Source organism: Cariama cristata, unplaced genomic scaffold (genome assembly GCF_000690535.1).
Source record: "Cariama cristata isolate BGI_N322 unplaced genomic scaffold, ASM69053v1 scaffold5444, whole genome shotgun sequence".
In the NCBI taxonomy this organism is placed as follows: domain Eukaryota; kingdom Metazoa; phylum Chordata; class Aves; order Cariamiformes; family Cariamidae; genus Cariama; species Cariama cristata.
Window position 1 is genome coordinate 1 of NW_009612252.1, and position 11,073 is coordinate 11,073.

Consider the following 11,073-nt stretch of genomic DNA (forward strand, 5'->3'; position numbering starts at 1 on the left):
TCCATTTTTTTTATAAAATAATAAAATACATTTATATATTTATATATATACTACGAAAACTGTACAATATTGTATGCAAAAAAAAAAAAGCAGCAGAGGCCATCATGAGTAACGCTATACAAATGAAAGGCTATACTTTGCTTATCATGGTACCAAATGTTAGCAGCGAAGGATAGACACAAATAGATGCAGTAAGAAAGGACAGGTTACCCCAAACCCCTACCTTGCAGCTCTCGTACAAAAAACCCCAAAGAGAACAAAATAACTATCTCCAGTGGACAGACAAACCAGAGGGCCTGGAGCAAAGATGGAAACAGTGACCCTCTATAAATCAGGATGTTGCCAGCTGGGATCCTCTCCAAACCGAGGACGTGAGGATAAAGCATTCTGTTCCGTTTATCTGGGGAGGCTGGAGCCATTGAGACACCCGAATTTCGGCAGGTGTATTTGGATGGATGGGCGTTGAAGGATGGTATTGGAGTGAGCGGTGATTGTTTGTGGAAGACATCCCTGGGGGCTCTGCAGAAGTGAGTCTCTGCAGAGCAGGACAGGGTGAACAAGCCCAGGAGGATGAGCACGCACCTGACGACCCAACCATGCCAGAGCTTTGAGTGCGCTGGGCTCCAAAGGAGAGCTCCAGAGCTTGAAAAGTGCCACGGAGGGTCTCTGCCCACAGGTCTCTGCCCAGGCACCACGGCAGCATCTGGACGAAGCACCCTTGGATCTTTCCACCAAGTCCTGCCATCCGAACACAAATGTCCCGCTGGCGAGCAGCCTGCCCTGGCTCAGGCCTCGTAGAACTGCCTCTCCATCTGTTTGGTGAGGGTCCCACTGGACATCACGGTCCGGCTCATAAACTCTTTGGTGACCTGTTTGGTGAGGGTGCTGCTGGCACTCTCCACTCGTTGGGTCGTCATGAGCATGCCGTCTGCAATGAGAAGCTCAGTGGTCAGGACACCGCGCGAAGTATGGGGTCACAGGGAACAGGATCTGCTCTACCTGATGACTCCTGCCAGAGGTTTCTCCTTAAATACCACTTTCAGCAATGGAAAACCTCTCTAGATCAAGTGATTCGGTACTTTGCTATGTCACTTAGTAAGATGGATCTCCTAACAGCTCCCAAACTCTCCACGTTCCAGCGTGAAACTTGGAGTCCATGAACTCAAGTGGGACAACTACACTGATGTAATTAAAGATGGTCGTCACACTTCTCTCTTTTTTCCCACTCTGAAGAGATCTAACCTTGCAGGAGGAGCTATGATTTGGTCCCTAGTGATAGTCCGGGGGGACTTTGAAACCTCAGCGTTCCCTCTGTGACTGGGTAGCACATGGGGCAATGACTGCAACTGCCTCTGGGGCAGAGCAGGGACATGGTGTACGAAACTGTACGGTCCTCTTCATCAGTCCCACCTAATGGACCTTCCCTCCCTGCCTTGGACACTTGAGGTAAATGCATCCTCAGGCCTTTGGACAAGCAGAGTTATCCTTTGCTTTCTGAAGGTTTCAAAGTAGAGAGCGAGCCCCTACCTGTGAAGTGGGGATCCAGAGAGGAATGGCTGATGCTGGTTTTGGTGGTGTATTCGGTGGGGAAGTTGTACACTTCTTCTCTCATGTACTGCTGTCCTCCGAACTGGGAGAAAGTGCCTGGGGAGAAGGAAGGGGGCAAGTCAGCCAGGAAACGACAAGGAGCTTCCAACCCCTCAACCCTGCAAGGTGAGCACCAACAGCCAGCTCAGGAGGTTTCTCTTGCTGACATCGGAGCCGGGTTTAGGAGGAACTGGGAATACGGGGAAGGTCTTACACCTGTGCAGTGTAAGAAGCTGCCTCCAGATATGCGTACAACCAGGCATAAGACAGAAGTTTCATAAGAAATTAAACAGTGGCAGGTTCTCAAGATCCTCCCTCATTCAGTGCATCACGACTGGGACAATGCTCACAAGGCACAGCTTTGTCTTCATGGAAGACAATGTCTTCGTGTCTTTCATGGAAAATGGAGTCACCACCAGAGCTGGAAAGGGACTTCAGGAGTTGTGTTCCCTGCTCTGAGAGGTTTCTTATCTTTGCACCTCCACAAAGGCATGGTACTGTACCTCCATCCTGAGATTCGATGGTGATGATGCCCTCTCTCTCTGGCCCAAAGCCTTGGGTGGTCTTGGCTTGCACTTTGAACTTGTATGGGACATTCTCACTTAGGTGGGGCACAGTCAGGGTCGTTTCCGGATTGTCTCCTTCGACATAGATATTCCTGGGCTCCCCTAATCCACACAGACATACCAGCAGTGAAGACAGAGAGGAGTGATGGTCCCTCCACACACACTCCCCCCAACCCTGGCTGCTGGCTTGGCTTTCCCTAAGCTTTATGCCACCCACAGACGCTATGCTCGCACCCAGTTCTACTAAGGGTTAGGACAACCCTGTTTTAGTACGGTGGTCATCCTCAACAACCTCCCCTAGGTTTGGGCTGTAATAAACTGCAGGTCCTTCCTCTTCCCACCACATTTACTACACCAGACCATGCAAGGACACAAAGTGTTAGGGTCCAGCAGCTCCCAGGACTGGAATCAGGCTTATATCCCAACTTTGTCTGCACCGATGTGAGCAGACCACTTTGTTGCTGGTCCCAGTAAAAATGCAGCAAGTTGCTGCCTTTGCTGGAGGTACCTTGTGCTCTGCACAGGGAACTGGGCTTCCACAGCCTGATACCGTACCTCCTCCGTGCAGCATCTCACAGGTGACCATGTAGCCCAAGATGGACCCATTGGGCTTACGGGGTCTCTCCCAGCTGAGCTGCAGGGAGTCAGGGCTGAGGGCAGTGAAAACAAGTGGCCCGGGAGCGCTGGGTGTGCTCAGCGTGAAGGGTGAACCTGCAGGAGCGAGAGGTCAGGGTCACAGGAGGTGGCGAGGAGCCTGGGAGGGATCTGCACACAGCATTTATGAAACGAGCTGGAAGGTCTCAGCTATCTAGACAGCTAGCGGAAGGTGAATGCATGGGGAAGAAGGTCCTATTTCTAAATGAAAGGAAGGAAAGGAGAGCTCAGGATGGGGTAAGGGGAGAGAAAACAGCAAGTCCAGCACTGTAGCAGAGACATCAGTGCCACCCTTGTCCTGCCCCCCATCCACCTCACCTGGTACGGGGCTGAGCGGGCTCTGCGGGTCCACCTGGGACTCTATGGTGATGACTCCTTCCCTCTCGGGACCCCAGCCTTCCTCACTCTGCGCCTTCACCTTGAAGATGTAGGAGTGATTGGGCAGCAGGTCCTCTACCACCACTGAGTTCTGGCTGGGGTTGGGGATGGTGAGTCGGTGCACCTCTCCTGGGACACACAGGGAAGGGGGATGTCAGCACTACGTTGCAGGCACAAAGACACAGCCATGGCTTTCGCCTAAACTCTCTCTCAAACAAACTGCTTGGAAAAGTCACCTAGGACCCCTCGCCAGACACCTCCATCACACCTTGCCACCAACAACTGGTAGTGCAGGATGAGATGTTCCAAAAAAGGCTTGGGACAAACAACAGCTTCTTGAAAACTCAAGGATTTTCAGCCAGAGAAATACACATCTTCACTAACAATGCCCCAAGTTTCATGTAAAAATAAGACATTTTCATTCCATTTCTTCTCCCAAGTCCAACTTGATGAAAAAACCTTCAACTAAGATGTTGCAGCTGGTAGAGATCGAGTCCAAGGTTTTTCGGAGGAGAGGTGACTCCACAAGCAACCCCAAGAATTGTACCCCCAGCAGAAATGGGGAATGAGAGCTGTGGGGTAGCTGAGACATTTCCTCAAGGCTACACAAAAAGCAGCGTTGGGACCAGACCCTAAATCCCAAAATGGTTGAGGTTGGAAGAGACCTCTGGCGGTCATCTGGTTCAACCCCCCACCCCTGCTCAAGCAGGGTCATCCAGAGACAGTTTCCCAGCAGAAGATCCAGACCAGACTCTCCACCACCAGAAGCTCCCACCACCAACTGCCTGTTCACTGACCTCCATTGAGGAGCTGGTACTGCACGCTGTAGCCCTGCACCTCCTTCTCGCAGTGCGGCTCCTGCCAGCTCACCTTCAGGGAGGTGGGTCCCAGGGCGGAAAACACCAGGCGTGTGGGGGTGTCGGGGATGCCCAGCGGCAGCCTGGAGTCTGAAGTAAAAAAGGAACATCAGGGTGAAGGTTTGGGGGCTGAGGACTAAGGGGGCTGGAGGAGAGGAGGGACTGGCACGCTCAAGCGTGGGATGGTCCTGATGGTCTGGGGAGAACATGGCAAGATGTCATCTCTGCAAGCTGGTCCATCACAAGGGGGGACTGGCTGGCTCTGCACACCTACAGTGACATCCCATGGCCTTGGGGTGCCAACCTTGGGTGGGACAAGTGAAGGTAAGCTTCATGCCCCTGCAGTAGAGAGACCAAAGCAGGGGCCTGGGCGTTGTGTGTGTCACTCCTTGCTCACCCCAAAGCAGCCTGTCCAGTCTGCCAGAAGCTTCACAGACATCTTCAGACGTAGCTCAGTTAAGACTGGCCCTAGTCTATAGCTAAAGCAGCCCAAAACCTCCAGGGACTGTTGAAGGGGATGGGGGCAGCTGAGACCAGGACTGGGTGCTCCGGCTCTCCCCCCAGCTCAGCCCACTGGGACAGAAGGCTCACGGCGAGCACGGCAGCCTCCCAGTGACACTCAGGGACTGAAGCCCCTCATTGACACGGCCTTTGGCCAAGGAGCTTGCAGAGGGACATCTCTTATGGAGCACACGCTCTCCCCAAGAGTCCTCCAAAGACCTGTGGGGTAAGACTTGAACAACAAAGTTGTTAGGAATGAAGAGGACGGGGACAATGAGCTGATCAGCTCGTTAGAGCACGATGGCAGCAGTGGTGAGTGTTAATCAGCCCAGGTGGGTTGAAACACAGCTGAAGTCACCTGCAAATGGAAAGGTGGTGTGATGGAGGCACAGACCAGGTCAGCGTGGCACACAGCAAGCCATGGAGAGAGGGTTTGGGGCGAGCAGTGGATGGCAACAGCTCATGGACAGCCGGTGGCTTGGCTGTTATGGGATGCGTGGCTGGGAGGAGACACTGGACAAAGCTGTACCTATGTACTTGCAAATCCCTGCGGACCCATCAGTCATGATTATAGAGTCCCGAAAGCCAGTGCTGGGGTAGTAACCCTTCACCTTTGCCCTGCTCCTGACACCCACATGCCGGGGCCGTGGGATTGTCCTCCCAGCATCTTCATGGATGGGAGGGAGGAGTCTCCCCGGGTAATCTACAGAAGCAGTGCAAGAGAAAGAGAGAAAAACACCATTGGAGACTTCAGAGTGGGTTCAGCCCAGGTGCTGGCTCCTGCAGAGATGACTTTTTAAGGCTCAGACTTGAAGAGCCTTTCAACAACCTTCTGTCAGCACCAGCTGATGTACATGCATGGAGCTGAAAGGCAACCGTGCTGCTCGTTAGAGTAAGAAAAGGAGACACGTGCTCTTCCCAGAGTGCTTCAGGGTGTGAGGATAAGGAGGTAGCTCCCTTTCCCGAGCACTCTGCAGGTGAGGGCTGGGAACCCTTTCCAAACAGGTCTGGGAGCAGGGTGGCCTTAGCAAAGCACCTACACGTCAGTGGCGAGGACATGACCGTCCAAATCTCTGGTTCATAGGTCCCCTTAACCGTGAACACAGTCCTCACCCCAACAGGACTTGCAGGGCAGGGGTTCAAAGACAGTCATGGAGGTGGAAGGGAAGGACAGGTCCCATCACCACAGTACTCACCGTGCCCCACCAGCATCATGGAGTGGTCTCTCGTCAGCGAGGAGCTCCCCATCACCCTGTGCTCCTGCTGCATGTGGTAACTGGTGTTTGTGGTCCTGGTCAGCGTGCCGCTGCCACTGCCAGGGAAGGAGAAGTCCACCCGGCCATTCAGCAAGTGCTCTGTGAAAGAGGACACACGGTGAGGAACGTGGCTGGGGACAGGGCTGCTGCTCCAGTTTCCATGGGGAGGAAGCAGGAGGCATCATGGTGCACCCTGCCTTGGCTGCATCCTGGCTTCAGCCACTCTGGAAGGTTGTTCTGGAGCGCTACATCTAGAACAAGCCACAACCACCCATCACGATGATGCAGAAACAAACAAGTAAACGGAGACTTTGCCCTACACCCAGCACCAGAGACACCCATGGTGCCCAAGGTAACTCCAGACCTCGGCCTCGCTGGGGCACTGCCTTGTGGTTCTCGCCATGTTCTCTCACATCTCTCCTTAGACACAAGCACAGGTTTATAAATTCAGATTAAAAAAAGAAGGTGGAAGAAGGAAAACAGCCCTTTATGGAGGCGGTTTCTCCAAACCTCACTCTGGATCCCATCTCAGCTGGATCTGAAAAGCAAACTCTGCTCCGTCGTTCTGGTCCTTGACAAAGCCCCATCCCTTGCCAGCAGGCCAGGAGAGATCAGCTACCCATGAGAGAGCGATTTCTGTTTAACAGTCCAGCAGATCTGCCCCAGAAGCTCAGGGCACTTAATTAAGATGAGGAGCTGCCCTTGGAGGTGACACTTAGCAGGTATCATCTGAGTTTGCTCCTGCCTCGAAGGTCCAACCTTTAGTAGAAGCAACTTGCTAGCAGGCTCCCAAGTCCATGCCGAGATGGGGGTTACCTTGACACTCTTGTGAGGAGACACACCAGGACAAGGCTTTTGAAGCAGACTACAGCACGTGAACAATGCTGACATGAGGATGGGCACACAAAGGGAGGAAGGGGACACGTACTGGGGCAGACCCCAGCCGCCGGCTCCTCGGCTCAGAGCAGGACGAGACAGGACACTCAGTGCCGTAACGAAGTTGTCCTTCACCTGCTTGGGGACGGGGTGTCCCACTCCTCCTCAGGCTGCCAGTAGCCATGTCGCTGTCCTCCTCGTGGAGGAGACCCTCGGTGTCCGAGGAGAAGCGGCTGCTGCCAGAGAGGCGGGGAATGGTTTCGGGTGGGAGCCTCCAGGTGATGCGGCGAAGATCCAAGTCTTCTCCCAGCAACTGCACATATTTCCACCTGGAGCCTTTTGGGACAACGCAAGCACTGGTGTTGGCATGATCTGCAGGGGACAGAGCGGGCTACCCACCACCTTCGTGCTGCTTGCTGGGGAGGGGAAGGGGCAGGCGCCAGTAGGAAGGACACCCATTCACAGCCCATCTCGCCAAGCGTTGGCTGATGAGTTCAGGCGGTGCAACCATCGTGTCACTGGTAGAAGGAGGATGGTGGGAACATGACATGCACGGGGGGTTCCTCAACCCCAGGACTGTTTTCCAGCCCTACGTCCATCACGACAAAAGGCAAGAGTCAAAGTCCCACCACACGCCTGTCCCTGTCATGAAGAGTCTGCGACAATTGTCCTCTGCTCAAGAGAGGTTTCCTCACTCCTTGATGTGCGCTCAGGATGGTCGGACTCTTGGTGTTCTCATTACCTTGTTCTCTGAAAGGACCAGGGACTTACTCCTGGATCCCAGGCTCTGGAGAACCTCCCCAGGGAAGACCCTCCAGATCCTACTGGCAAGCCTCATCATTTCACTTATGGCCCATCTTCCCCTCGTTGTCCCAGTACAAGACAAGGGAGCCAGCCTCATTCAGAGAGTGAAGCGATGGAGGAAGAGAGGCCAGTGCCTTCCCAGCACTTGGTGAGTTCCCTCCTGTTGACTTGGCCAAGACCCTAAGCATCCAAGAGACTCCAGCTTGGTTGCTGACAGTAACTTTCGTGGTCCAGCTAAATGGCAACAGGAAGGGAAGATGAGCAGGGAGGGCCATGAAAAGCTCCTCTCCCACCGCACACTGAGATTTCTCTCTGCCTCATAGCTAAGACAAAGAGGCACTGGTCTTATTTACACTGTGACTAGTCAAGTGTTCCCATGGATGCAGCTACTGTGCTTTGGAAACGCTGATCTCCACCATCTCCGTGACTTGGATCTCCCCATCTCCGTGAGGAGGAAAGGAGCAGCGAAGGTCATTGCTGAAAGCTGTTGTTAAGGAAAATGAATGTTAAAAATGACCTTTGCAGACCTTAGAGCAACGCACCTGAATCGTCAGAGACACTGGGACGCTTGCTGCCAGCTGGAGAGCGAAGGACATCTGCGCTGTACATCAGGTAGCTGTCGTAGTCCTCGCCTCCCTCTGCATCAATGATGGGGACGTCAGGGATGATAGGGACTGGAGGAGAGGTGGAAAGTGCCGTTAGACAAGCAGGTCAAACCCACACAGGCCTCCAATGCTCAGGCTGGCCTTCAGCACTCACACCAGGGTGGCTGGTGCAGCAGAGCAAACAGGGTGTGGAGAAGCAGCTGGGGTGATGGGGAGCACTCCTGGGCACTGCTCCTGTCCCCCCCTGCTCCCCATCCGGGCAGGGCAGTAACTCACTGGACATCGGGCGCTTGGGCTGCGTAGCAAGGTTGATGGTTGCTTCTCTCTCGGGTCCCCAGCCAGCTCCATTTCTGGCTTTCACCATGTAGCGGTAGGGCTGGGACTCCCGCAGGTTTTCTATCAGCACCATGCGCTTCTTTGGGTCTTCGACCAGCACCTTCTTCATCGGGCCAATGGGTACTGCGAATACAGATACGCCTGTCCCCCACAAGGTCACGAGACACAGAGGACCCCACAGCACCCCAGCCCTTGGCCAACAGGCTCTCTGAGGTTTGGCGTTGGGACACAGCCTGGCTCTGGGACAAGGTGCAGCAGCTATTTGGGCCGCTCATGACAGGCATGACGTAGTCTCAGGGAAATGCCCAAACCGAATGGCGAAGCCAGCCTACAGCAGAGGTCTCCTGTTGCTGGTGTGTCACCAAAGAGCATCTTCGTGGCACTCCAGCCCTAGTTCTAGACCTACGAACTAAGATTTTAAGAGGAAAACCAACACAAAACACTATGGAAGTGAATGGGAACTGAGGGCGCTCCAGACTTCGCAGAATTAAATCCTAAGCGGTGATTTTTCTGTACTCCTTTCATCAAGGAGTGAGCCCTCCAAATCCCAGTTTTCACAAGAAACATGCTTGGAGCTGTTCTGGTTCTGCTACTGGTTGGGACCGGCCCAGCCTGCGGAAAGTGTACTCCAGCCCCTCAGCCTGGCTGGACTGCCCTGGTCAGAAAATGAGCTCTTACCGTTGTCCTCGTTGACGAGTCCGTAACTGACTTCGTAAGCCGTGATCTCCCCATTGGTTTCTGCAGGCTCAGCCCAGCTCAGCTGTGTCACGGTGGAAGACACGACGTTGAAAGCCAAGCGGCCGGGCTCGCTGGGGACTGGAAAGGCGAGAGCAAAGGGTCCGGGTTACCGCAAGTCAGGAGCCAGCGCACACAGATACCCAGAGCTCCCCAGATCACGGCTGGGTCGCAGTGGGAGCCGCTCAGCGCTTGTCCCCAAGACCATCAGAAGCTCCGAGCTGGAGCCCTGACCCCACGCCAGGGGCACAGGCACCAACTTGCTCCCACATGGAGGGAAGCGAAGTGCAGAGTCGCTCACCATCCTCAAGCGTGCGGCAGTGGATGATGTCGGAGTAAGCCCCTTCACCCATGGCGTTGTAGGCACAGACTTGCATCTCGTAGTCGCAGAAGGGGTAGAGGTTACTCAGCTCTGCTGATGGTGCTTTGACATCGATGAGATGGGCTTCTGACTCGGGGTCTCCTTGGATCCAGTATTTCACCTGGCAAAGCAAGAGCAAGCCATGATTCCTTCAGATCCTCACCATAATGGGTGAGAAATTCCCTCTCTCTTATTAGATCTCCTCTGGGAAAGCCAGGGTGTTGTGCCATTCCTCTGAAACGGGAGGCCAGGACAGCCTGGGCTTTTCATGTTAAGTGATGGAAAGGGAGATCAACCCACCCGGAATCTTTCCTGCAGATCTCACATCCACCCAGCAATGGTCCCTCAAGGATGGAGGGGGCTGAAGAGGTGAGCTTGCTCCCTCCCTTGGGCATCTTCTCCCCATCCCTTTGGCGCAAATAACTGTGTGTGTGAAACAGGATGGGACCCACACCCTCCCCCAGGATCCATTCCCCCCTTACCTTGTACCCCAGGGGTTTTCCCGGCGGAGGAAACCAACTGAAGCGGATTTCTCTGGAGCTGAGAGCGTGGGCATTGGGATTAAGCGGTGCACTCAGGCGGCCTTTGGGGGACTGGGAGACCTGGCTCAGGCCGGTCATCGAGGGGACACCGTCCACCACCTCTGCAGACATGAGGAAGAATGGTCACATCAGTGCTAGTCCCCCCGCATGGAAGGAAAGGAAGGAAGCGTGCCTCCCTCCAGCACTGCCCTGCCATCCTGAGTGAGCCTCTCAAGGCATTCCCCATCGTAGAGAAGGGAAACTGAGGCACTTGGTGATAACGTCCTGCAAAGCCACACAGCAAGCTGGCATGAGAGTTGGGGTCAGACCCCCCTCCCCCTCCAAGTCCTGCACCTCCTGCTCCTTCTCACAGGCTGCCCAGGTAGAAAGAAATGAAGAGATCACCTCCTTGCCTCTGAAAATCTTTATCTCTGTCTGAACGTATTTAATAATGCTTCAACATCTTGATCAGTTGCCCTGTGCAGCCATGAGAGAAGACGGAGATGGGCAGAGCCTTCTCGAGTCGCCCAGTTACTTCTCCTGGAAACCCCCCAAGTCCAGCCGAGAGCTCTCTGGAGCCTCTCCAGCCCCAGTGCCTGCCCCTGAAGTGGTTCTGGTTGGTCCAGGGACAAGGGGCTTTCTTGTACCCCCCCAATTCATGACCAGGACTATGATAAATACCTCTATGTTATCAACCCACTTGATGACAACTTTTATAATTTTGCTTGTCCAGCCGCAGGAACCAACAAGCACAGCTCATGGCAAGTCCTGCCTCTCCCCTATTTTTATACCTTTTCATTCAAATCCCCAAGGAAAAGGAATGAAGAATCCACTCTGTTTCCTCTTGCGAGGTAGGTTGTCCATCTTCTTCCCACCCACTGTCTATACGCACTTGTCCCTCTAGAGGGAGGCCCAAATCTACCGGTCGGAGCTGGAGGAACCTCCTCATTGCTGCTCTTTGGGTGAGGAGCAGGGCTGGGGCTCAGTCCACCACCTCCGGGTGGGCTGGTCCTGTGTGGGGGTCCCACACCCCCTG

At 54.2% G+C, this 11,073-nt stretch overlaps 1 protein-coding gene across 1 annotated transcript in view; it reads right to left on the reverse strand.

The window, feature by feature from the left end:
- Nucleotides 1-785: 785 nt before the first annotated feature.
- Nucleotides 786-11,073, reverse strand: part of ITGB4 (integrin, beta 4) — a 29,775-nt gene continuing 19,487 nt past the window's right edge. The window contains exons 28-40 of the mRNA XM_009698529.1: nt 9,999-10,159; nt 9,457-9,637; nt 9,099-9,236; nt 8,361-8,543; nt 8,022-8,153; nt 6,811-7,011; nt 5,740-5,898; nt 3,983-4,132; nt 3,126-3,314; nt 2,709-2,864; nt 2,091-2,255; nt 1,528-1,644; nt 786-928 (exon numbers count right to left, since the gene is read on the reverse strand). Coding sequence (XP_009696831.1) covers nt 786-928; nt 1,528-1,644; nt 2,091-2,255; nt 2,709-2,864; nt 3,126-3,314; nt 3,983-4,132; nt 5,740-5,898; nt 6,811-7,011; nt 8,022-8,153; nt 8,361-8,543; nt 9,099-9,236; nt 9,457-9,637; nt 9,999-10,159 — 2,075 coding nt within the window. The remainder of the gene's footprint in view (nt 929-1,527; nt 1,645-2,090; nt 2,256-2,708; nt 2,865-3,125; nt 3,315-3,982; nt 4,133-5,739; nt 5,899-6,810; nt 7,012-8,021; nt 8,154-8,360; nt 8,544-9,098; nt 9,237-9,456; nt 9,638-9,998; nt 10,160-11,073) is intronic.